Source organism: Hippocampus guttulatus, chromosome 1, assembly GCF_054856545.1.
Source record: "Hippocampus guttulatus isolate MCC_2025c chromosome 1, RoL_Hgut_1.0, whole genome shotgun sequence".
In the NCBI taxonomy this organism is placed as follows: domain Eukaryota; kingdom Metazoa; phylum Chordata; class Actinopteri; order Syngnathiformes; family Syngnathidae; genus Hippocampus; species Hippocampus guttulatus.
This window is the reverse complement of record NC_141261.1, coordinates 22681762-22706031: the sequence shown is the minus strand read 5'-3', so window position 1 is coordinate 22706031 and position 24270 is coordinate 22681762. Positions and strand designations below refer to the sequence as shown.

Genomic DNA, 24270 nt, shown 5'->3' with positions numbered 1-24270 from the left:
TGGAGGGCCAGATCTGGCCCCCGGGCCTTGACTTTGACACCTGTGCACCATACACTATAAAACATGACAGTTGAAAGGTGCCCACTTTTTTTTACTGTTTTAGCCAATCCAGATGGTAGAAAGTAGGCCTCTCACTGGTTTTGTCTAGCTCCTCCACTTGTACCTCTCCTGTTTTGAAGAGAGCGTAAGGAGCGTGTAAGCAATTGAACATTCTTTCAGGACGCTGTTGGGTCCCTAAAGTCGGTTGCAAGTACTGGTAGCAATAGTTTGTGACGGCATTGGCTCAGAGTCTGCAAAACAAGTCCAGTCAGCTGTTATGACACAACGTGCTGCCGGGTACAACTTCAAAAGAAGAGCTTACCAAGGCATTGATGTCTGCATTTTGTTGGTTGGGTAAGGTTTATTTTGAAATTGGCCCTCTTAGCACGTTGGCGCGTGAACTATTGTTGCTGCGGTGCCGAGGTACAGGTCGACGCACTGGTAAACAAGGTGTACCGGTACATTGTTTATTTATTTTTTTGGTCACCTGTGTATAATTCCCCCACCCCCGATTTGGGATCTTTTTTTATTTAGGGAGGGGGGGGGGGCGAATGCTTATTATGCACACATTTTACAGTATTCTATTCTTCGAAGGTGCAGTGGGAAATGATAAGATTATTATTTATCCATAGTATTATCTGTCTACTCTGTGTGCCCTGCGATTGTCTGGCAACCGGTTCAGGGTGTCCCCCGCCTACTGCCCGAAGACGGCTGGGATAGGCTCAAGCACCCCCCGCAACCCTTGTGAGGATAAGCGGATCGGAAAATGAATGAATGACTGAATATTCTCTGTCTAAGCCACAAGTTTGAAACTCAGGTCCTGGAGGGCCGCTGTCCTGCATGTTTTCCCAAGTCTCCCTGTTGCAACACACCTGATTCAAATGAACAGGTTCAATGTCAGGCTTGCGCAGAGCTTGCTGATGATCGGATCATTTGAATCAGGTGTGTTGCAACAGGGAGACTTGGAAAACATGAAGGACAGCGGCCCTCCAGAACCTGAGTTTGACACCCCTGGTCTAAGCCAATGATGTAAGTTGATAGACAAACCAATGAAATGCTCTTCCATTCAATGGTGAAAGGTACAAAAATGCTGCCGTTTCTACAACAGAAGAAGTCAATTCCTGGAAGTATGTCAGTTTGGTGTTCAGTAAATTGAGATGACATCATTATTTTGGTGTTTTTGTTTTAGTGGTGTCCTGTGAGATGTCCTTTACGCCAAATGGCAGCCCTACCCTCATAAAGTTTGGGAAACAGTCCATTAGACCACATGTCGTAAGAAGAAAACGTGATTAGCATTTTGAAGTGCTTTAATGCACACCCGGGGAGCTCTCCATTTTCTTTTCCCCATTTTCAGTAGGAATGAGGAATATCCAACTAAATTCACCTTTTTATGTCCACTTTTGAGCTGGCTTTGTGAGCTTCTTTGAGAAATCAAAAATTAAATAAGGTTAAAGAGTTGTTCTTTTACATCGGTCCGAGTGACAGAGGTAGTTTTTCAACTTTGAGTCAACTCAGTTCAAATCAAGGACGGTGTGTCTCCTCTCTGCAGATTACCCAAATGGAATCAGACTTACATCAGCCATCCCAGGTGCGGACATCAAAGTCCTCATCAACTTTAATGCGCCCAACCCTCAGGACCGCAAAAAGTTCACAGACGACCTGCGAGAGTCCATTGCTGAGGTTCAGGAAATGGAGAAATACAGAATAGAATGTGAGCTGCTGTTTTCTTTTTTTCACTCTCGCCCCCCTCTCTCTTTCTCTTACCAACCTTTCTCATTAATCTGAGGCTGCGAAACCAAGTGGGCTTCGCATGATTGCTACCAGAGGGGAACTTTTTTCTGGACATTCAGTTAATGCTTCAATTGTAACTAAATCACACTTGTAGATTCAGGCGTTGGCGTTTTAAAAAAAACAAACACGTTGCAAATGTGTTTGAATCATTTACTGTGTGAATACGCAAGCCACCAAGCATTTAGCTCAGGCATTTTTGGGATCCTTTTCACAGCCGAGCTTGAGAAGCAAAAGGGGGTGGTGAGGCCCAGCATGTCGCAGAGCTCCGGCTTGAAGAAAGAGACTGGGAATGGCAGCATGAATCGTCCAAGTCTGGATGACACCTATGCCATGGGTGAAGGTCTCAAGAGGAGCGCCCTCAGCAGCTCCCTGCGAGATCTCTCCGAAGCAGGTACCACCAGCACGCGCACCGTTGTCTTTTCCAGATGTTAAGTTGATCACTTATTCGTGATAGCAAAATGTTCTTTCACTGCACGCTACATTCATTGGCTTTAGAGCCTCCTCACCTTTAAGTCCAATCTCCCACCCATTGAATAATTTGCTTTTCCACGTATGTGTCGTATGACCTACAGTGACAAGAGACTATATTTTTTCTTTACCGACCATTTTGAAGGTAATGTTGGTTGTACTGTAGTTACATGATACTGATTAACTTTATTGGGTTTTCTTCTTGCAAATTAGTATTTGCTGGGACAGGGACATGTTTACCACTGAATTACACCACATTTCCTTTTAACAACACTTAATGAGCATTTGGGAACGAGGACACTCAATGCAGAAGCTTTGCAGGTGGAATTCTTTTCCATTCTTGCTTGATGGACAGCTTCAATAGCTCAACAGTCCGGGTTCTTCACATTTACGCTTCATAATGGCGCACATTTTCAAAGGCAGACTGGTCCGGACTGCTGGCAAGCCACTCTAGCTAGACCTCGGCGGCTCTTTTACTATGAAGCCACGCTGTTGTAACAAGTGCTGAATGTGGCTTGGCATTGTCTTGCTGAAATAAGCAGGCAGCTCCCATGACCACTAACAAACTCCCGTACCATCACAGACGCTGGCTTTTGAACTTCGCACTGATGGCAATCCGTATGGTCCTTTTGTTCTTCGGCAAGTAGAAGACGACATCCATCATTTCTAAAAACAATTTGAAATATGGACTCGTCAAACCACAGCACACTTTTCCACTTTGTGTCAATCCATCTCGGATGCCCTTGGGCCCACAGAAACCGGCAGCGTTATTGGGAACTGTTGATAAATAGCTTTTGCTTTGCTATGGTCGACTTTTTACTTGGCATTTGTCGTTGGAGCAACAAACTGTGTTAAGTGAGAAGAGTTTTCTTTCAATGTTCTTGAGCCCACACAGCAATATCCTTCACACAACGGTGCCTCTTCTTAATGCAGTGACGCCTGAGTGCTTAAAGGTCACCAGCATTCAGTGGTGATTTTAGGTCTTGCCGCTTGCATGCAGAGATATCTCCAGATTCCCGGAATGTTCTGATGATATTTTGGACCGCAGAAGATGAAATCTCAAAATGTATTCAATTGTACGTTGAGGGACATAGTCCTATAATTATAATGTTTGACTATTTTCTTAGGCAGTTGTTCACAAAGAGGTGAACCTTGTCCCATCATTGCCTGCCAATGACTGAGCAATTCAGGGAAGCTCCTTTTATACCCAGTCATGGCACCCACCTGTTCCCAGTTAGCCTGTTGACATGTGGAATGATCCAAACATCTTTCCCAGCCTCTTGTTGCCTCCGTCCCAGCTTTTTTTGAAACGTCAAATTCAAAATGAGTAAATCTCGGCAATAACGTTTAGCCGTTTGAACATTCAGTATCTCCGTTGCCGTGTGTTCCTTTGAATAGAGTGAAAAAGATTTGCAAATCATTGTATTCTGTATCATAGTTTTACATAGCGTGCCACCTTAGAAAATTTGATTAGATTTGGGATTTGTATATACTGTATGTGTGTATTAAGTGTATACTGTATATGTATCGATATGTATGTGTGTAGGTATATACACTGTGTGTGTGTGTTTATGTATACTGTATACAGTATATACACTTATACATAATGATGCAACTACATTCAAAATCTAGAAAGCAAAGCATGAGGAGACTGTTGTGGAAAAGCACAGGTGCAGTCAGTGAACGGGGCAATCAATCCTTGCCCGACATCCTCTCAAAATCATCACACTTGCCTGATTTTCGCTAGTTTCCTCTTCCTTGACAATTTTGCCATGTTCTAGTGATTTCGTAATCGATTTTGAGTGGCAGCTGCATTGGTTGGTGTATGGTGCTCAATCGCTTGGTGTGCAGGGGGGGGGCTTCCTGTTATTTTTCACGATGGTCCTCTGCAGTAGGTTTCAACTACGTTGCTCGGTGTGAGGTGGACCTTGGATATATTTGAAAAATAATCACTTTGATGTTCAAGACCAGCAATTTGTATCGGATTAAACATTTTCTGGGCACAACCAAGAGACCCATAATCTTTGTGGTTCCTTTCTTTTTAGAAACTGTCATCAAGTATGAGAAACATTGCGGTAGTCTGCCCATGAATGCAATGTTTATAGCAATGACCTAATCCCACGAGTCATAGTTCAGTAGCCATAAAAACACAGTCAAGTCAAGCCTGCTTTAAACTGTGTGGTTTTACAATAGGTGAGTTGTTTCATTTTTTTCAATCATTTCTACTGTGATGAATGAAATTGTCAGGCAGCCCCCACCCACTGACTGAGATGAGGAGCAAGTTCATTCATGTTCACTTTTTTTTTTCCTATACACTTTGCATCTTTACATTTTCTTTCATCCAAGCACATTGTCATGATAGTTTGGGTCGCAATCACGTCCCCATTTACTCTCATGAGTATTTGTCATGCAACCAAATCTGCCCTGATGGCTCCTGTTCCATCGTGCAGTAACAAGACTTACAGTCAAGGCTTGCGATTGGAGGACGAATAACAGCCGTGCCGAACACAACTGCTCTCTCTTTGCCGCAGCGATTCACTTCTTCCACTAAAGATCGAAAAAGAGCTACGTGAAGTTATCAAGTGATTCGCTTGGTAACTAAATGATATCCAATCCAGGGTCTGTCTCAATCTTGCTTAAGATGTCATGCAAAGTGATCGATCCGTCAATCTAGAAGTTTGTTCCTTTCGCCCTGATTTTCCATGCAGGATGTTGCTTGTCGTGGATTTCTTTGATTTATTTTCCTGCCATACTACATTCCATGTGTATTTACCGTTACTTCCATACACATCAGGTATTTTCCTGTTTATGTGTAATTAGCGGTCATGTGTCATTGGCTGAGTGTGCCTACCGACAGCCCTCAGACCTCTCTATGCCTGTACATCCCATGTATAACAGCCACCGTATTGCTTTGGATGTATCCCCTCCTTTGTGACTGTCACTGAGGCTGCTTTGGTCATTTGGGACTGAAAGCTTGTCACATTTAATCAAGACAGCTTGGGGGGGGAATGTTGGTACCGTGCAAGAAACGTTTTGGGGGGGGGGGGGGGTGCTATCTGACTTCACCCAATAGTGTTCAAATTCAAACGATTTGCCTATTAATTGACTGAGCCTGTAGTCAGACATTCGCTTTAAATTCTAACCTGTGCAAGGAGGCTACTCTTCAGGAAAGATGTGGCGCTTTGTGGCTGTTTCTCAATACCAAAGTTGAAAGGAAGTAACGGGTTGAAAGAATGATCTCCGAGAGCAGCCATGTAGACCACCGCAATACTTGGTGAAAGGCAATGTTGGGATAGCTGGCGATCTGAACTCCCCACCGCACGAGTCGGCACGAAGAGCACATCCTAGTCCTTAATAGAGCTCGACTTTGACTTTGAATTGGAATAGTACGTGGTTCTTGGTCCAAAGTTTCTCAAGTACACAAGAATGCAATATTGAGAAACAGCCAGCGTACCAACCATCCGGCCACTTCCCGCCCATACTGGGGCCTTACTCACAGTCACAATACGCCGCGCTGCCCCCTACTGGAGCGGCAGGCAGCCTAAACGTCTGCGGTTGCTCCAGCAGTCGCTGTCCATCTCTAATCTGTGGTATTGCATGTCTCGGGCAGGCAAGCGGGGGCGTCGCAGCAGTGCAGGATCACTAGACAGCAATATGGAAGTAAGTTGGAAGCAGCTGGTCTCCAAGCTACTCTTCATGTGATGATGTGCACTGTGAAAACACACCATTTCTTTTTTTTTTTTGGTCTGACACCTCCTTTGCTTCATAGACTCAGTCCATTTGTTTGGATCATGCATTTTTTTTCTTCCTGGGATGACCTATATTGACCTGCTTGCCTCCGTGTAGTGTGCATGCCTGGGTTGTCTGCCTCTGGTCCCGCCCCCTTTTTTCGGAAGCCAAACAGCCCCAATTTTGGTCGTGCCATTTGACCAAAAGTCATATCCTCAGCAAAGCATGACTCGACTAATCCTTTTCTTGTCGCCTGTCTCTGTCTTTCATTCACTCCCATCTAAGCGGTTTTCATTTAGTTGCTCTTCTCTCAGGCGGGTAGCTGAGGAAGACGCCAGCTAGTCTTTTGTAGACTCTCTCGCTGTCCAGAGCTCTCTTTACCCACAATTTCTCAGTCACATATACGGAAGGCTGCAATCGTGGGGCTTTCACAGTCCGAAATCTACTGCCGGGCAGACTAATAATGACGTGGATTTCATTCACTGATCTCTCGCTCGCACCATTTGCCTGTGAGTTCCTGTGTTGTGTTCAAGTGTGGAAGTCTGAGAAATGACATTCTGCTTTCAAAGGCATCACGCGGTCTCCTTGAGCCTGAGCGGAAGCATGAGTCAGAGGATGAGAGTTCATGCGTGCATATTGACAATAGGGGCGGCAGTCAGGCCTGCCGTCAAGTGTCCTGCCCTTATAACGTTGATCCAAATGCTAAACTGTGAATGACGAGTCCGCCTGTCACGTCCTCTGCATGCGCACGGGCGGTGACCTCTGTTTACTTTAACAAAGATGCATGTGTGACTCTGCCACACGTCCTCTCGAGACCCTTTAGTTCTGTGACATTTGTCAAGTCGGCTCTGACCCCCACCCCAAGTTGAACTATTTCTGCTGCACACCATGAAGACATTTCAGTTTGTCATTTGCATGCCCGAAAACATTTTGCTACTTGAAATAAGAAAAGTCCAGAAGAGCTGATGATGTGCTTCATGTCTGATGGACGTGCTGTTGCCTTTATCCTCCGCAGGGGTCCATCATTAGCAGCCCGCACACACGCCGAAGAGCCACCACCCCGCGTGAGGGCACCTCGCGCGAGCATCCCCCCCTCCCCGCCTCGGCATCCACCTCCATCTTGGGCTCGCTGTTTGGCAGCAAGAGAGGCAAACCGCCCTCCCAGAGCCACGGGCCTTACCCGTCGCCTGGTCAACCCACGCTCATATCCCACAAGCCCCACCCGACCAACCTGCACCACACGGCGCAGGCGGTGCACGGCGGGCCACTGCCGCACCACGGCCACCACCCGCAGTACTGCCAAGTCCCTCAGAACCCGCCGCCTTACCACCACCACCACCACTACCACCCGCCGCCGCACACGCAGTACCACAAGCACCCCGCCTACTCCTCGCACGCTAATCCGCACGCCCAGCACAGCCATTACAGCCAGCATCCGCATCACAGCTCCCACTCGCAGCACGCTCCCCACCACCACAGTAGCCAGCAAGCAGGCGCGGCACCCGGCGGACCCAAAAGCAAACACAGTGGCATCAGCACCGTCGTGTGATGACACGGCGGCGAGGAGGGACTGTTTCTGACACCAAAGGGACTTGATCGACGGCGCGGCTTGACGGCCTGTCCACTGTGTTTTACTGCTGCTGCCATGAAAACCTACCTGCAGGCACTGTTTCATCTCCACGTCCAACTAAGAAGCAGGATGGACAATTGGACCACAACTATCCCACCAGGGGCCTTTATTAATAGTTTGTTTGATTCCGTGTTTGCCCCCTCCTGCCTCCCCCCCCCCCCCCCCCCCATCACCAGGGTTCAGCGGTGGCGGGTGGGTCTGTGCAGGGAGATGCCCTTTGTTGTTCACAACACACGCACACACATTGCCGGGCTGCCCCCCCCCATCCCCCCCACCCCCCGCATATAATCTGGAGGACCGACACCCTGGCACATCAATGATGGGGCATTGCCGTGCACAGTTTTTTCAGTTTGCAAGTCCCACGGATGCTCTTTGTCCTTGCCTCCGATAGAGCTCACATGTAATCAAGCTATAATCATTTGACTCAAACCGGAGGACAGGTAAGCAACGTCCGAGTCATATTAGTTCTAGTGCTGTATTTACTGTAGATGACAGCTGTACGTGTTGTCTCCTAGCGCTCATACATAAATGTGCCAATTATTAACACATAATCTATTTAGTCAAGACTTCCTGTACAGTATGTCGTGCGTAATTTGTAAGATTATACTTACAATCATTATTATCAGCAAAAAGTATCAGTATTATACTGACTCCGGGGGTAGCGAGCTTGTAGATGCGGAAGCAGTGAATCAGCCTATCTTGGCCTTTCCAAAGGAGGCGAAGGAGCTTTGAGATGGCAGCTGTCGCAAAGGCACAACATTGACTCTTCTTGTCGACGGCCCCTTGGAAGTACAACTTTGTCATTGCAACTCACAAAATTAGATTTTCGACAGAGGCGACTGTAAAAAGAAATGCTCGCAACATGTGCCGTCGCCACTCGTTAAATCCAACTCGAAACCTTTTTGAGAATTTTTTTTTTCCTTTTCTGCTTTTACCTTTTTTTTTTTACCCTCACCGACAAGTTTTGGCGAGTGACTGAAATCCGTTCTTACACAGTGAAGTCTTTTGTTTTTGAATCAAATGTGCAATATCTTTGTACTGATTAGGAACGAGCAAAGTGTCCCTAAGATTTGTGCGGTTTGTTTGTTTGTTTGCTTGTTATTTATTTTTGGTTTTTTGGCCCCTCTCAGTCTAAATTAATGATCGCTGCAAGGCTCAGAGCCCGGTGGAATGTCTAGTGATTTTTTTGCATGTACTGTTAGTGATGTGAGGTTGTCCTCTGCACATTGTATAACAAATCAGTGTTACCATAGCAAGTTTAAGTGCAATCATGTTCCCAAATGCAGACTTGTACTGAGAGCAAAAGTCTTCTGTTATCCAGAATGAGATTCAGGTGATAGATAAACCTTTCCCCCCCCCCCCTCCATTTAGGAATATATTAATACCTACAAGGGGACTATAGAGAGAGAAGGAATGTGTGTATATATTTTATTAAAGGAATACTTCTTGGGCTGGGCAGATATATTTTGCTGGACAAGCACATAAAATAACTTGTTTTGTTTCAATAAATGCAGTTATACCGCAGAAATGTAAAGTGAACAAAGAAACTTGGAGTATGTAAAGAATAACTTTGTACATTCAACAAATAAGAGTCTATTCTGGTGTGCACATTGGTGACAGTAGACAATTTGTTCCAATATTCAGGTTGTACATGTATATTAAGAGTCACAAAGAAATCCATGGCCATCGATCAGGCTTCCTACCTTCCAGGTTCTCACATATCGGACGGGTGCGATCAAACTGAATGTCTCTTTCTATTGCGTTCGATGTTCTGCTATGATTCGGACCCTCAAGTCCCCTTTGTGTTTGCTGTGTGTTGTCTACAGTCATTTCTTTGTGAGAAGGAACCCCAACAATGCACTGCATGGATCTGATGCATCACAAGTCACTGTGAGCTGAATGGTGGGCGGGGGAGGGGGAATTCAGCCAATCATAGAAACTGGCTTCGTTTTTCTTTTGTTTTTTTTTTTGGTTGTTTGTTTTGTTTTATGGTTTGGAGTTTGCCAATGTTGCCGTGTTCTTGTTGTTTTTGGTGTTAGGCCGGTTAATATTGAATGAAGCTCAGCATGCATTTCATCAACAAAGCCATTGTGTGTACATTCGAAACCTGAAGAACATTGCACTTCCTTCGCTGAGGGCTTTCATTGTGTAAATATGAGATTTGGATGTGCAAACTGCTTGGAAGGAGGATTTATCTTTACGAAGGTGTAAAGGGACCAAGTTGGTGGTTATATGATACTGTACATATTGTGAATATGATCCATACTTTATTCTGATATCTGCAGTTTTGATCAGGATGTACAAACATCGCCTCATAGAATGAGTGAGGGTTCAACATATCGATTGTCTCGGGAACTGACATTTGCTGTAGAGATCAAAAGCAGACTGTTAGAAAAGTTCGCTTCCAGTTTCATCACTCTCCTTCCGTGCAAACACACACAAACACCAGACAAATGCATCTTGCCGCAAGCTGTGTAGTCTGGTGTGAGACTCATCAAAAAAAATGGACACACAAAAAAGGAAAACACAAGAATGGCCTAATTTATGTGTGCATTCTGTTTGTACAGTGAGTAGTGAGTCAGTAAGACCCCAGTTATTGTAAAACTTCAACTGTGACAATGTTGAGAACGCAAAATAAAACAAATATATGACTTATGGTAACGGGTTTTTGTCATTTCTACCCGCCCGTCATGACTGATTTCGTTTATTCTACAGTGTGCGGTCGTCGGTAATGTGTTGCGGCAATTTCACCCGAGGACAGTGCCAGTCCGCCACCTACAGGTCAAAAGTATACCTGCAACATGAATGCAGTACAATCCTGCTGTACATCAAAATGGCTCTTAGCCTCCTACTATATTGTGTCACTTTTTTCTTCTTTTTTTTTTACCATGTAAACGACGAAACGTTTTAGGCTTCTACGCGTGTTTACAGTTCGCCTCGTAAAGTGTGTCACATTTACATTCTCATAGGAGTACTGTACGACTGAAAATTGTTGTGTAATGACCCTCCAGTCAGTAGCATACTAGTAAAGACTGTGTGAGCGCATCTTTTTGGCTGTGCTATTTTGTTTTTCTTCTTTCTTAAGATAACTCTTATCTCATCCGAACAGAGGGATTTCCACCACCGTCGCCTTGGTCATTGGGGAGCACACTGCGGTTGCGTAAACAACGCGTCAGCTGAAGTTTGAAACTTCTCAATACATCGCTGGACCAGAACAATAAACATATCAGAAGGATTCGAGGATGACTACAGAGATCATGAACAACGTCACTGGTGGTTTGACCCTGAAAGGTTTGTTCTCTTCCTGTGATTATAACTTTTGGCGTTACGAGTTCAAATATCAGAAGGCCTTAGGATTTCTGATGACACTTGCATTCTGACGGCTGCTTCTTCTGTATCAAATAAGGCCTGAAAAGTGAATTGTGTAGTTAAAGTACAATTTTGAAGTGTAATTTAGCTAATCCAAGGCCAAGGTAGGTGAACAAACGTTTTCCATACCAAAATAAAACTAAAATGATTTAATAAAAAATAACTGAAACTATATCTTACGTTTGTAAAACTAACTAGAATGATTATAGTATATTACAGTGAACATGTTCTCCGTTTAAGCTTTTGTCAATTAATACCTTGAGCATTCTGGGGTCACAGTACACTATTTTGCTAATGATGTACTTCCGTCCAGAAGAAGGAACATCAAAGTCGTTTGAGAACAATGAGTGACTTTTTTTTTTACCTTGCATTCGTCAAATACTCCCTTAATTAAAAAAAAAAAGCTCCGACAAATAAAACCTAAACTAAACTGCAGAATTGTTGAATAAATAACAGCTGACTTTATAAAACAAAAGTCAAAACCAATATGCAAATTTAAATATTGCTCAACAAAGTAGCTTTTTAAAAAAAAATCTGGATTTTTTTTCTGTACTACTTATCCTCACTGGGTTCATGGGTGAGCAGTGAGCAGAAGCCGACAGGATATGCCAACTGACTTTTGACAGAGTCAGGGCACACTCTGGACTAGTTGCCAGCCAATCGCAGCCGGAGCTTATTAATTATTCATGTCAAACTTGATGATTGTATGTTGATCTTTGACAGGTGGAGACACTCACGTTTATCAGATGTTTCATTAATCAAAACAATATGAGTTTTGCCAACTTAAATGTTTATCTGTCGTCCTTTGCATGACTGTAGATTGTTTTCCCTCCCTGCTCATTTTCAATGCGCACGACTCTCTCTACAGTGAGGAACCAAACACCCCGACGGGTTTGACTGGGTCGGACAAACTGCAATTTACATTCACCGGCTAAACTTGACCTGCTGGATTTCTTCCATGTTTCCCGTAAATAGGGTTCTTCAAAATGTTTCTTCTGTGTGAGGCTGTAGAAACTTTATACCTTCGGATAAAAAGCGAGCACAATGTAAGCTCATTGTAACAGAGTTAACCGCATTTCTTTGCAAAAATGCACTTGTAAAAGTCAACTGGATGTTGCGTTCAAACTACTCTGATGAATAGTTACTTAAAGAAACTATAACAGTGTTACTACTACCCACATCTGCCATGATGATGTTGAGCAGTTAGTTCTATAGCACTGAAAACTGCATCCACAATATGTTTCGGTTTTAATGTCTGTGAATCCCTTTCGTAAACTGACCGAAGACTAAACCAAAACTGAGCAAGGGATTTTGTTTTTGTAATGCAGCTCTTTTGGAAGCCATTCGATTGTGCAAACACTCATTACGTTCTGGTCATGTTAAGTTCTGCATTTTCACTGTGATACATTTTGTTTTTGTCATCTTTCAGGATGCTCTCTGGTCCAGTACTAGCGCGCCTCCTGCTCTGGGCCACACTGCACACCGCACCCTCTCTCGGTCAGCCCTGCCTGTGCACAGCCCTCCAGCCTGCGGGTTTGCTAGTCAACTGCACCTCTTCTGACCTCCGGGCGCTGCCTCCTCTGCCATTAGACACCACAGAGCTCCTCGTGCCGGACAGCGGCCTCACCACCATCCCCTCAGGCCTGTTTGACAAAGCGCCGAGACTTCAACGTGTCTCTCTCGCGGGCAATCCTTTCCACTGTGACTGCAGCATTGAGTACGTAAGGAACTGGCTTTTAAGGAACAGGGCCGCAGTCTCTCGGGAGCCAACGTGCTTCAGTCCCAGCTCAGTGGCTCAGAAAGCTATCACAGAACTCACTGATGACTACTTTATCCACTGTGCCCCGAGAGGCTGCGGTAGTCTCACCTCTGCTGTTGTGATGGGAGTAATGCTCTGCGGCCTCATAGTTCTGCTCCTGTGGAGCCTGAAACTCGCCAAAAACTGCAGCTTCACCCTCAGTATTGAGGAAAAGCACTCGCGACTCAAGGCTGACTCTTTGCGTGCGCTGAGAGTGAGACACAGGAGGAGGCAGTCAGCTGGCAATGAACATTGTCAGCTACTCACGGAGAATCTGGAAAGGCATCCTGTCAACATGGAGTTACTGCCGCAAGTGCTTGATGTGATGCAAAAGAAACACAATATTAAGATTAAGGCTATCTGAGGCACCTGTTTGAACACAATTCATGCAAACACTACAAAAGGCCGAGTCTTCGAGATCGAAGACTCTCTTCGATAACAATAAAGTTGGATTGTAAATTTAAGATGCTCCATTATTTTCTTTTACTCTCAAGACAAGCCAGAGAAATCCAGACAAATGTATATATTCTAACTGCTGAGATGACCAATGGTACGATTCAAATTACTTTATGATTTAAAACCTGTCATTGAAATGTTGAAATTGAATTTTTCATAATCCAAGTCAAACCTTTATAAGGCAAAACTCTTCTTTGCAAAAACATGTTCTGTGTGCCCCAACTAGTCTCAACGCGGTTTTCTGATTGTGTTTGTCTCATATGACGTAAGCAGCAAAATCGACCTGTTTTTTAAATGCGTCCCAGGACGCGTCTGTGCGTGTCAAATGTAAATGACATCACAAGTGCCTCAGGGCTCAGCCTGCGAACGTCACATGACCAAACCCAGAAAACAGGTGAGACGTGATTGGTCGTGACCTGAGCCTCGAGTGACCGATTGTCATTTTCACTCGACAGCCAGTGGCAAAATGGCTGCCCCTCCGACATGGACAAAAACGGGTGGATTTTACCGCTAAACCCATATCCCATAAACACAATATTGATGCTGTGTTTGGACTAGGAGGGGCTCAAAGAAACATATGATTGTCAAGAAAATGTTTGACTTGTCTTCCCTCTCAAATGATTCCATACAGATAAATAATTACAGCACCACATATTGGCTGCTGAAAGAACACAGGAATACACACATTAGTGATGAGTCCTTATATTTCTGGGGAGTATTTGCATTGAACAAAATACGACAAAGGGTCAAATATGGATTTCTCAAAGACATTTTTTGATGTTAAAGGTAGCAATGGTAACTGAACAGGGAAGTGAGAAAGATGAAAACACTAGTTAAGTCTCTCACAAGTATGCACAATGCTGAACTACTTGGGAACAATATTGCACGTCCAACAGTTTGTTCATACAGTACAGGTTTCTCACTGTCATGCATAGATTTGTAAGGGTTAAAACATGTCAACGGTTGCAGTGCTCAAAAGGTGGCCCTCAACAATGGTCCAATGTTTGAAATGCTTGATAAAGCCTTCTTGTAACAAATACAGGATGAGCTCAGGGTTGTAATAACACCAACATCAATGTGGTTTAAAAAATATATATTGAGCAGAGTAAAACAAGGCAGTTCCCTAAAAGAAAAAAATGGGCAACTATCACAAAAGCCAGACAAAACATCAGCATTTTTTTTTCTAAGATCTGTCCCGCTGCTGAGTATTTTCAAGAGCGGGTCAAAGCCCTCTGTGGTGGTTGAAGAAAGTCCACAGTGTAGCAGGTGGGAGTCCGCCCTCCCTCAATCTCATCCTTTACTGAGGCACAAACTTTTCCTTCTCAAAAATGAGCTCAACAGCTTCAGCCACATCCTGCACAATGTGGCCCGGCTCCACCAGGGCTGGGTCGAAGCGAAAGTCCCGGTGGCCGTGGAAAACCGTCTCTTTGATGAAGCGGCTGGCGTCGCTTGGCACCTGAGCTGTGGGGTTGTAGACGCCCGTGCAGACTAAAACAGACTTACAGGAAGTGGCGGCGGGCAACGCCAACTCGCTCTCCCACGTGTTGTCGACGTCATCCTCCGCGGGCACCGCCGTGGTGGAGCCTGTGGCGGCCGCCATCTTGGCGACGGCTTTGGGGCTCTTTCTCGCAACTCTCATGTCCAGGTAGCGGTTGTACAAGTTAGCGCCATAGATATCAGTCATGAGGTTATCCCTGCAAATAGAGTTGCATCTATTACAAAGCAGTGGCTGTTAAATTCACTTTTTTAAATGAACTTTTTTTTGGTTTGGCTTTTCACCTGGTTTTACCCATTTGGAACTGCACAATGGCAATAACAAATGACAAGTACGGCACATTTGCGGGATCAAAGGTGATGGCACTTTGTTACCGCCGAGTGAAGGACAATTAAGGGTGAAACTAGTTTTAAAAGCAATCTGAAGCATGTTTGTCATTTCAGGGGTGTTGTTTGGCTCGTTCATTTGTGTCGCCGCCTGTTACTGACCGATGACTTTTCAGCCTGTCACTTCCTTAACCCTTTCATGCACCCTGTAACCTGATAACATGATAAGCTGTCCACTGTAGTAACCCGCTGTCCTTGAAAGGGTTAAAGCCACGTACGGCGCTTAACATATACAACTAGATCCCAGCAGATTTGTATGAAAATGTTGAGTTGTCTTTCAGTCTTTCCGCTTCAAAGATATTCCTACTGATTTGGGGTGGTGCGGCCACAAAAATGTAAGCAAATTCATTTTATGTTGGCTGCAATGCGACAAAAATGAGCACCTGCCAAGGAAAGCCGAACAAGGCAAAATTTGAGATGAAACAATTCAAATTTCGGGCTTCACCAGTCACACATCCTGGGGGATGGCACAAACATGAAGCAAAGAGTAACTTCAAACTGCCAGTTCCTGCTTGGAATCCAAAAGTTCACCGAGTTGTTGCACGCTGTCATACGCAGGAGGCTGCTCTGACTTGGGATCATCCTTTGCCTTGTGGAGACTCTTCAAGCATTTGTGCCACTCATAGATTTGCAGCCCCAACACTCGATTGGGACCTTAATCAGGAATTTCAAATTTGCCCTCAGGTTTGTGACATTTGACTCGTGTGAGAGCATTGTGCTACACAAAAAAAGAAGCATCAAGTCAGAAAATAGAACAATATCATCAGAGAATAGTCACAAGGTGTTGCGCAACGTCACCAGCTGGCAATCAGCCACGGACGGGCACGGCTGCCACCATCTTGTTTGTTTTGTCACACCTTGTAAACAGATCCAAACTATGACATATCACAGGTACTTTTCGACATTGTATTACAACCGCATCAGTCCTTATATGGTAGAGCTCCGCTGCGTTCCATCCATCTGAAAAGTGTCATCTGAATTTCTGCCAGTTCTTTTGTTTTTAATGCTCGCTAAACTAACTTCAACTGTCAGAAGATGGGATTTTCCTCGTTAAGACTCTTAATGGTACCAGACGATTGACACACAGGCCCGTGGACCCTTATCACTCACACATACAGTATATGGAAAAAGGAGTCAAAGATGAGCCCCTATTCATATACGATCTTAGTCACGCCCCAAACACGGGGACGATCAACAATGTGTTCGCATTTTCCTACGTGTGACTCCACGTGCAAACTGGTTTGAACTGGTCTGAGTGTGCAAAGGATGAAAAAAGACATGAAAAGGGGCCTGAGCAAGTGCTCTCGCTCAATAGTTATGGGTGCCCTAGTGGCCACAATCTAACGCATCCACCCATTCATCTATCTATCCACAAGGAAATCAAGAGTACCCGTGGAGAAAACCCACACAAGCGTGGAGAGAACAAGCAAACTCCGCGTACAGAAAGGCCTCAGTTGACACCCTAACGTCTTTTAACTGGGAGGCAGGTGAGCTCGAATGTATGGCTTGAGGCGGCGGTCCTAGTCACGGTAATTTTATTGACAGTGGCCCCACCAGTTGTTTTATCGCAAGGGGGAAAATTCGGTATCGTTTGATGCTGGGGCTATTAAAGAAGTGACCATGCTCTCGAGAAAGACTATAGTGTGTGTATGGTGTTCCCCATTTGCAATACATTGGTTCGTTTGCGTCTTACCCTATCGCATAGAGGGAAGTGATGGGGCGTTTCCACTGCCTCTGCACGGCCTGCCCTCGGATGAGGAACTCGGCAAAATGGTAGGTCAGCGCACTTGGTTTTCCCATCAGAGCCTCGTACTTGAGGTCTTTACCTGTGATCTTCTTAAAGATATTCTCCAAGCACACGAGAAATGTGCCGTGGCCAAATCTGACACAAAACATGGAGAAACAAAACAACAGATGCATGAAACTTTGAACAACTGCTTCCAAACAATCAAACTTTCCGAGCCAGGATATCGACCTCGGAGACTGTGCTTCGGCCATCCACATCAGGTCCATGTTGCAAGCGAGCAGTGGCAGGTGAGGTCTATTTTGGCTTTGATGATGGCTACTGAGATTGCCGTTGGTGAGCAACACATCAATGATGAGTTGTAGATTGGTCTCCCATCGAATTGGCTCCCCAAACAGAACCACAGCTGCATGGTTGGAATCGTATCAGCAAAAAACAGACAAAAAAAATCTGAACAACCTGCCATGGTGGATGGATCCTCAACACGTGTCCTCAAAATCTTCAGAGGTATTTTTTTGGGGGGGCTCTTTCAGAGAAGTAAAGCATACTCACCCTCAACCTTGGGAAGGTTACCTACAGGATTGGACTGCAAAGAAATAAATGAACCTTAATGTGCTGTCCAATAATACTTCAAAGTTTATTTCTTCATCCGTATCTCTTTTCAGGGACACTTTGTGAAAGAAAAAGTTCATGTGCTTACAAAATGACACCATCATCCGAGATACAAACCCCAGCTACGACGAAGTAGGGACATTTACAAACATGACCTGAGTGAGGAGGATCAGTGGTTTGAAAACGGATGGATGGATGGACGGATGCACAGAATTACTTCAATCCATCAAAAGCTATAACTAGTAACACGCAAGGACTTTGAAGAGGCCATGTGCACAAAGGCACACCTAGTTTTAAATCAGCTCAAAGAACAAAGCAAAGAAAAGTAAGAACTACTGCTTTCTGTCACGTGTCAAAAAGAAATAACAATCCAAAATGTTTTCCATTTTGCACTCATGTACATTGTACATAAAAGTACAACGCATGTACAATATGTACATACATTGCTTTTCAGAGAGTTTCTGCTTCAAATGGAGACGGAGCGCTGAAGCATATGGACAAAAAGGGTTATCGTGGCACCTAACGGTATATACTGCAATGTATACTTTCTGAATGGGTTATTTAAAAGTGAAAAAACAAAGATAGAACGTCATTTTGAGAAATACCATTCTGTCACTCCCAAAACTCAGCAAACTCATCATTCTATGGTGTAAAATAGTGCAAACAAATGCAAATAACATTGCTGATATTATTAACATTTAATATACTACTGTACTTTTGACCTTAAACGCTTCTCGTCATGGCTGGTGTAGAGGATGCGTGCTTAGGGGGGCTGTGTAGAAATCGGTGGCGACTCGAAGTGACATGCAAATTATCCGTTAAAAAGGAACGGCGAGTCAGAATTTTCAGATTTTAGTCAGAACACGTCATAACTTATTGTTGTCGCATCTTGTCACAGAGCAATGTTTGGGTGGCAACATTCAAGTGTCACTATGACTTATGTACGTGGCAAGTGCATATGCATGAATGCGCGTGACATTTGTACACAGATATGTCTGCAAATGGGTAATTGAATTGAAACGCTAGTTCACATTGAGTTTTTCATGTTGTTGCATCGTGAAGTGTTTCTTGGGGGAGGAAAGTGTAATAAGTGTCACATTCGAGTTCATTTGGTACTAATTTGTTCATGTGAACACAAATAGCGAATGCAGATTTTGGGTGCGAGTCTTCTAGCAAAAATGCTAATTTGCTGTTTAAAGGTGGTTGCTCGCCTCCCTCCTTAATACAAGCCAGTGTATCATGAACATGGCTATGCTGATGATCTGATGTTACTCACCGGTAGTTTGGGTCTCCTGTTGTGGTCCACCATGTCCAGAAGCGGGAATGATTCTCTCAGCATGTCAATACTAATGACGTTATTGAAGCCAACACTGGGGAGTGAGAGAGTATTAAGGACAAACAGTAGTAAAACTTCAATTATTCAAAAAGTTCACAATCCCCAAAACGTTGAAAAAATGATCATAAATTGATACTTTTTGGCAATTTCCAGAACTGGCCCTTGACCTGACACCAGCACACACTTGTCATGGAATTTCTTGAACATCCTCAATGGACTGTGAGACATAATGACTTGATCTTGTGTGATCTGAAGAATAAGTGGTTAATAAATGGTATGGATATTAAAGGATAACAATCATTATTGCAACATGAGCTTTCTTCAGAATTTACCGGTACTCCAAGGATGTGCGAGAGCTGATCTGCTTTTGTTTGTCTTAGGCAATTCCCTGCATTTGTCACAAAAACCAATGGCACCACAAACTGTCCCTGTGAATCCACCAACTTCTCAAAGGCCTTTTTGGCAGCAGGAATCAGCATCCTTCCCCGGAGGAGAACGCCATCAATGTCAAACAGCAAGCCAAAGTTTGGCTGTGGCTGAGAAAAAAACAAAAACAAAAAACATTGCATGCACTTAGAACTACTTTGCATGTATTTGTGAAAAATATGGTTTCCATTTATCGCAAAACCACAACACGTGACCGTTGCGTTCAACAATTGAACAACCTACACGAGGCCACGAGCCAAGTGTTGCCAATTTTAATAGGATCTTTCCGTTCTAGTATGCTGATTTGTATGCCTAAAATAAATCACAACACATTACATTAATCTGCTTGATGACCAATACTGTCTGAATGATTCGGGAACAGTTTATCATATGATGCACTTATATGCCCATTATTCACAAAAGTGCGACATAGGGTTTTATTTTCTTTTTTTAGGCAAAGCATCGTACGTTCGGAAACAAATATTTGCAACGAGTTTGGATAATTTTAAGGGTAGCTAGATGTGTGACAATAAATACCTGTACACATGTCTGAGGGTGTTTCGATATATTGCCTGACACTGGCTTGTATTATTTGGATGCAGGAGGTACAAGACCCGCATCCTCCGAGGTACAAGACCCGCATCCTCGAGTGTGATAGGGCTTAAGTGACATGGCAGTGCATATTGCTGCGATACACCAAAACAACTTTGACTACTTGACTGTGTGTTTCCGTGTGACTATCAAAACTGAGAGCAACACATTCTAGCAGTGCCGCTGATCGCATCCGGGGAAACAAGTTGTGTCCCTCTTTTGTGATCCCAACCAGCGCACATCCCCAAAACACGCGTCACATTTAACAGAGTCGGTTCGATAGTGAAGGAAACTGAACCACACAAACCCACAATCTCCTGGTCATCATTTTAATATTTTTTTAGGCCGAGACCGAACTCAGAACCCGTTCCAACCGTACCTTGCTAATGGTTCCGCAAAAGCCGCAGCGAGAACCGAAAACCGTAGCGTTTGGCCTCGCGTGGCGGCCGCCCCCGGAGGACAGGCCCCGGCACAATGGTAGGAGACCCCTCATTTCACTCCCGTCTCGCTGAGCAAGGAGGATGATTGAGCACGAACCAGCCGGCTGGCTCCGGCCCCTTTTCTTTTCTCCTTTGACGTTCTCTACTCTAATGTGACTGGTTGAGGCCCTGTGACGTCAAATGACGTCGGGTTAGGCAATCGGGAGGGGCCAACTGGAAGAAAAAACCCCGCTGCCATTTTAGACACCAAGGCTCACTTGCGAAAATTCTATGGTTCTCGCATTTGAAGCAACAGAAGTTAAAGATAGCCTCACATAAAGACCTCATGTTCGTGTCTGTGTGAGTTTACCTGAGCGCTTTTTTCAAGTAGCGGGATTGACTTGTAGCGATTGTTTTTGCAGCGTGCGCTCCACCGTGACACCTTTCGGGTTCTCCATTTTACTGCTACGGCGGCGCCGCTCGCTTATTTGCCGCAGGGGATGATATTTGAAAGGGAAACCTGAGATACTCTTGTCTACACGCTCCCGGGTCCACGTACAAGTTTGACTGAACTTACTTGCCTGCGACTGTACTTCCACAATCACCTCAAGTGCACGTGTCTATTGCAGCATACCCAAAGAGTAAATGCTTCACTCAGGGAACTCGTCAAACCATAATGATCAGTAAAACGAGACACGATTGTCTGAAAAAGAAAAGGTGACGCAAAGAATTCAGACATGCTCCTCTCCGTGCTCCTCCAGCTTTATTGATAGCTTAAAATTACATTTCTATTTTCTAGGACTTCAGTTGCACTTTCCTTCCGACTTAAAAACTGAGTACAAGCAAATGGTATTTATACAGTAGTCTAAGTGATATTGTACAAAAATAACATTTTGATTTCTGTGAAAACGTTTCATTCCGAAATAACTCCAAATTCACCTGTTCTGACAACTGGTCATGGCGGCTTTAAATTTGTCAAGGTAAAAAGAACAAAAACAATTCCAAGGCCATTTTAAAGGAAACACCTACCTTGGCCTACCAGGTCGATTTTTTTTAAATTGTAAACAGAGTTCTATGATAGAGGTTGCTCTTTTTCTACCTCCAAAATGCTTTGTGTCTTTGCAAGAGAAAATGTCGGCTCCTGCTTAGCTGCGTGTAGTGCTGAAATGCATCATGATATGAAATGTTTCCATGTCATTCTCCCTTGGCCAACTCAACCCACTAAAAACAAACCAAAAATACCCATACATGGAAGTTCGGTTGTCATTTACTCCCTTTTATCTCTTGGCAAGATATTCACTTCCACAAGATCAGAGGTCCAACAGATTCCCATGTTTAGTCCCATCGATTCATCTCTGATCACCAGTGGCTTGGAAAGGGGGGGATCCTTTAACAAAGCATTAAACATAACACCGCTACCAAACTAAAACATTTTTGCGTTGAATGCAGAAAGATTTCTTTTCACCCCTTTCATTACATGTCGAGAGGCTCACTGGCCCGGGACTAGCCTCTATTGGCCAACCTTTGGCCAGTGAAGAGGATTCTGAGAAAAATAATACAACCAACCATCAATCTGAAAAAAAGGAGGGGCAACAGAGGGCACCGATTATGCGGTGTCTTCGCAGGTGCACTCTTTTGCCAGGTGGCCCGCCTTTCCACATTTGTAGCAGTTGGTCTCGCTGGCTTTAGTGCAGTGAACCGCAACGTGACCAATTTCTCCACACCTAGAGAGGACGATAGCTCGGTTAGGGCCATGTGGTTTGTTTGTTTTTTTATTTATTGAACATAAAACATATACAGTAATAATTTGACAGAAAATAAGGTAGATAAAATAGTAAAAAGAAAGAAATCAGTCTTCATTCAACACAGTTATTATGTTCAAGGGAGTAGGAAGAAGTAAAAAACGTATCTAGTCCTACCCAGTTATGTGTTTATATCTAATAAATCATTTTTATATCAATCAGAAAAGAAAAAAGTAAGAAGAAACAGTGCAAGGGTTTCACCAAGATAATAGCACAGGATAGCAAACACTCACCTGTAACATTTCACCTTGTCACAAAGCTTTTGGATGTGGCCAAAGCCGCCGCAGGAGTAGCACTTTTGCTCGTTGGCGTCGCAATCCCGGGCCATGTGACCCGACTTGCCACAGGTGTAGCAGAGTTGCTCCCTCTCCTTTTTGGGCTCTTTGCAGTCACGAGAAATGTGGCCAGTCCTGTGGCAGTTGTAGCACGCTGAACAGGCAGGGAAAGAGGAGGGTCAAAGTGTCAACAGCTTCCCAACAGATTAACTAACCCAGGGGCTTCAATTTGTGATCTAATCTTCAATCGCAACCTCAACTAAGTAGAGGGCAATGCTCACCGTCCTCAGGTTGGTCACAGTCCCTCGCCAAGTGCCCTACGTCTCCACACCGATAGCAGGTCATGTCTGGATTGACACACACCGGCAGTTAAGATATTACAACTTGCAAGTGCTACCATGAGTTATGTTAAACAAACGCAAGCAAAGACGCCAAATTAAATGTGCAATGGAAAGATCTTATTCAAATCCAATTGCAGGAGTGGTCTAAATAATAGGTAGTACCCTTGCCTCGTCCCCTGCCCCGGCTACGTCCTCGTGAGCCACTACCACACACATTGGGGCAATGTTTGATCCAGTGCCCTGAGCGGCCACATCCAAAGCACTCGCTGCTGCAGCTCATCTCCATAACCTGAACAGACAAACACAGCATTTCAATACCAGCATTCTATTCACACAAACATCACTTGGAAAATTGCAATCAAATCCACTGCTTAGAATCCAACTTTTGACTTGAAGGCCAAACTTTGAATTTAAAACTAAACGTATCTGGGATGGACACATCTAGCACGCTATATTATCCTGGGCAAGGGTTGTCTAATCTACAACCACCAAAGGGGTTGCTTTAGCATGAGGGAGTCAGCTTCATCTACAACTATGCAGCTAACTTACAGTATGGAATCATGCTCTGAACGCCATTGGCCGTACATCAGTTTGCAGACGGTGCTGAAGACATCAAGTCAGGAAGATTGTGGGTTAATGTGTAATCAAGCCCCTCGTTTTAATACCCAACAGTAGACATGCGGTAAACGACGCATTGGGAGGCGTGTTTTTCAATTACCTTTGTCGTCAGAGAGCGTTGCATCAAACCTAAGGTAAGCATGCCTATATTTTTCACGTACCGACAAACTAACTGCAATTCCTAACACGCGCTTTGGCATCACTTGTTCAAGGCAGAGCGTCACATAAAATGGCTATGGCAGGAAGTCGTGGTTTTGTGAGCGTTCACTATGACAACATTGTCACGATAGCCTTTTTTCACAACACTAAGTCAACTTGAAAAAACATTTTGGCCTGTCTAAAGGATGATCATAACGACTAAACTGCTTCGTTGAGTCTGGAAAACAATTCCGCGCGAAAGGCTGAAGCTACGCTAACGTGGGCCTAGTCACGTTGATGTTGCTACGCAGTCGCGAGAAAGCACATTCGTGCTAAACCACGCTAACACAGCAGCGCACGCACGACCAAGAAGCACGCTTAAGTCGACGATACAGCTCCCACCCCCGGCAAGAAAAAGCGTTCACCGGCAAATAACGCAACAAACGACTTTCGCAAATGCTTCAAGTTGAGCTTCTAGAGGAAATGTACATATAAAACGAACATTTCCCGTGCAGGAAAAACACGCCGAAGTCGTTGTGCCTGCTAGTAGCAGGCCTGACGGGGTCCCGATGCTCCGTAAACGAGCCCCAACCGGACAAGTTGCCGGAAACAAACCAACCAAGTGTCAATTTCACCTGGTACATGACTTCGTAGTTGTTATGCTTTCGACATACGTCAGAATTAAATCTCGAACGAGCAGTTTACAATTGGGGTTTCTTGCTTACCTCGCTAGTTCGAAGCTCTGTCAGTGTTTACGCCTCCTTCTTTGCGCTACATGCAGTGTGAGCATGAGCAGAAGTTCCTCAA

At 44.4% G+C, this 24270-nt stretch overlaps 4 protein-coding genes across 14 annotated transcripts in view; 2 read left to right on the top strand and 2 right to left on the bottom strand.

Moving 5' to 3' along the window:
* LOC147211012 (IQ motif and SEC7 domain-containing protein 1-like) overlaps positions 1–10898 on the top strand; it is a 106878-nt gene extending 95980 nt beyond the window's left edge. For 6 of the 8 annotated variants that reach the window (XM_086120202.1, XM_086120210.1, XM_086120256.1 and 3 more), the window contains 4 exons: positions 1589–1750; positions 2045–2221; positions 5909–5958; positions 7043–10318. In XM_086120202.1, the coding sequence (XP_085976328.1) occupies positions 1589–1750; positions 2045–2221; positions 5909–5958; positions 7043–7576 (923 nt within the window). In that variant the 3' untranslated portion in view covers positions 7577–10318. Of the gene's footprint in view, positions 1–1588; positions 1751–2044; positions 2222–5908; positions 5959–7042; positions 10319–10766 lie in introns of those variants that run through there. The other 2 variants (XM_086120240.1, XM_086120248.1) reach the window with 2 other exon arrangements.
* gp9 (glycoprotein IX platelet) lies at positions 10803–13288 on the top strand. Its single transcript, XM_086120268.1, has 2 exons — positions 10803–10948; positions 12456–13288. The coding sequence occupies exon 2, from the start codon at positions 12457–12459 to the stop codon at positions 13186–13188; it is 732 nt and encodes a 243-aa protein (XP_085976394.1). The 5' UTR covers positions 10803–10948; position 12456; the 3' UTR covers positions 13189–13288.
* Positions 13289–13966: 678 nt separating this feature from the next.
* LOC147211010 (haloacid dehalogenase-like hydrolase domain-containing 5) lies at positions 13967–20426 on the bottom strand. The gene is made up of 8 exons (XM_086120190.1): positions 20250–20426; positions 19186–19389; positions 18990–19102; positions 18794–18887; positions 17458–17491; positions 17137–17311; positions 16855–17043; positions 13967–14974 (listed from the first exon to the last, which is right to left on the bottom strand). The coding sequence occupies exons 1-8, from the start codon at positions 20361–20363 to the stop codon at positions 14578–14580; spliced, it is 1320 nt and encodes a 439-aa protein (XP_085976316.1). The 5' UTR covers positions 20364–20426; the 3' UTR covers positions 13967–14577.
* A 609-nt stretch (positions 20427–21035) lies between these two features.
* On the bottom strand, positions 21036–24270 carry cnbpa (CCHC-type zinc finger, nucleic acid binding protein a). Of its 4 annotated transcripts, none has more exons than XM_086120162.1 (6): positions 24189–24245; positions 23257–23310; positions 22870–22996; positions 22648–22713; positions 22325–22520; positions 21036–22013 (listed from the first exon to the last, which is right to left on the bottom strand). In XM_086120162.1, exons 3-6 carry the CDS (start codon positions 22991–22993, stop codon positions 21896–21898), a joined length of 504 nt encoding a protein of 167 aa, XP_085976288.1. In that variant the 5' UTR covers positions 22994–22996; positions 23257–23310; positions 24189–24245; the 3' UTR covers positions 21036–21895. The 4 variants fall into 4 exon arrangements, with proteins under 4 accessions (XP_085976288.1, XP_085976304.1, XP_085976279.1 ...); XM_086120178.1 differs by having other exon boundaries at positions 22876–22996; XM_086120153.1 differs by lacking the exon at positions 23257–23310 and having other exon boundaries at positions 24189–24270.

What these genes read in the sequence shown, in the direction of transcription:
- gp9 (XM_086120268.1), top strand. Translation starts at nt 12,457, where the DNA reads ATGCTCTCTGGTCCAGTACTAGCGCGCCTCCTGCTCTGGGCCACACTG.
- LOC147211010 (XM_086120190.1), bottom strand. Translation starts at nt 20,363, where the DNA reads ATGAGGGGTCTCCTACCATTGTGCCGGGGCCTGTCCTCCGGGGGCGGC. An exon ending in GCCGAAGCACAGTCTCCGAG is followed by an intron (nt 17,044 to 17,136) that starts GTCGATATCCTG and finishes GTTTTGTGTCAG; the next exon opens with ATTTGGCCACGGCACATTTC. An exon ending in ACTTCCCTCTATGCGATAGG is followed by an intron (nt 14,975 to 16,854) that starts GTAAGACGCAAA and finishes CTCTATTTGCAG; the next exon opens with GGATAACCTCATGACTGATA.
- cnbpa (XM_086120153.1), bottom strand. Translation starts at nt 22,993, where the DNA reads ATGGAGATGAGCTGCAGCAGCGAGTGCTTTGGATGTGGCCGCTCAGGG. An exon ending in CTGTGACCAACCTGAGGACG is followed by an intron (nt 22,521 to 22,647) that starts GTGAGCATTGCC and finishes CTGCCTGTTCAG; the next exon opens with CGTGCTACAACTGCCACAGG. An exon ending in GACAAGGTGAAATGTTACAG is followed by an intron (nt 22,014 to 22,324) that starts GTGAGTGTTTGC and finishes CGTCCTCTCTAG; the next exon opens with GTGTGGAGAAATTGGTCACG.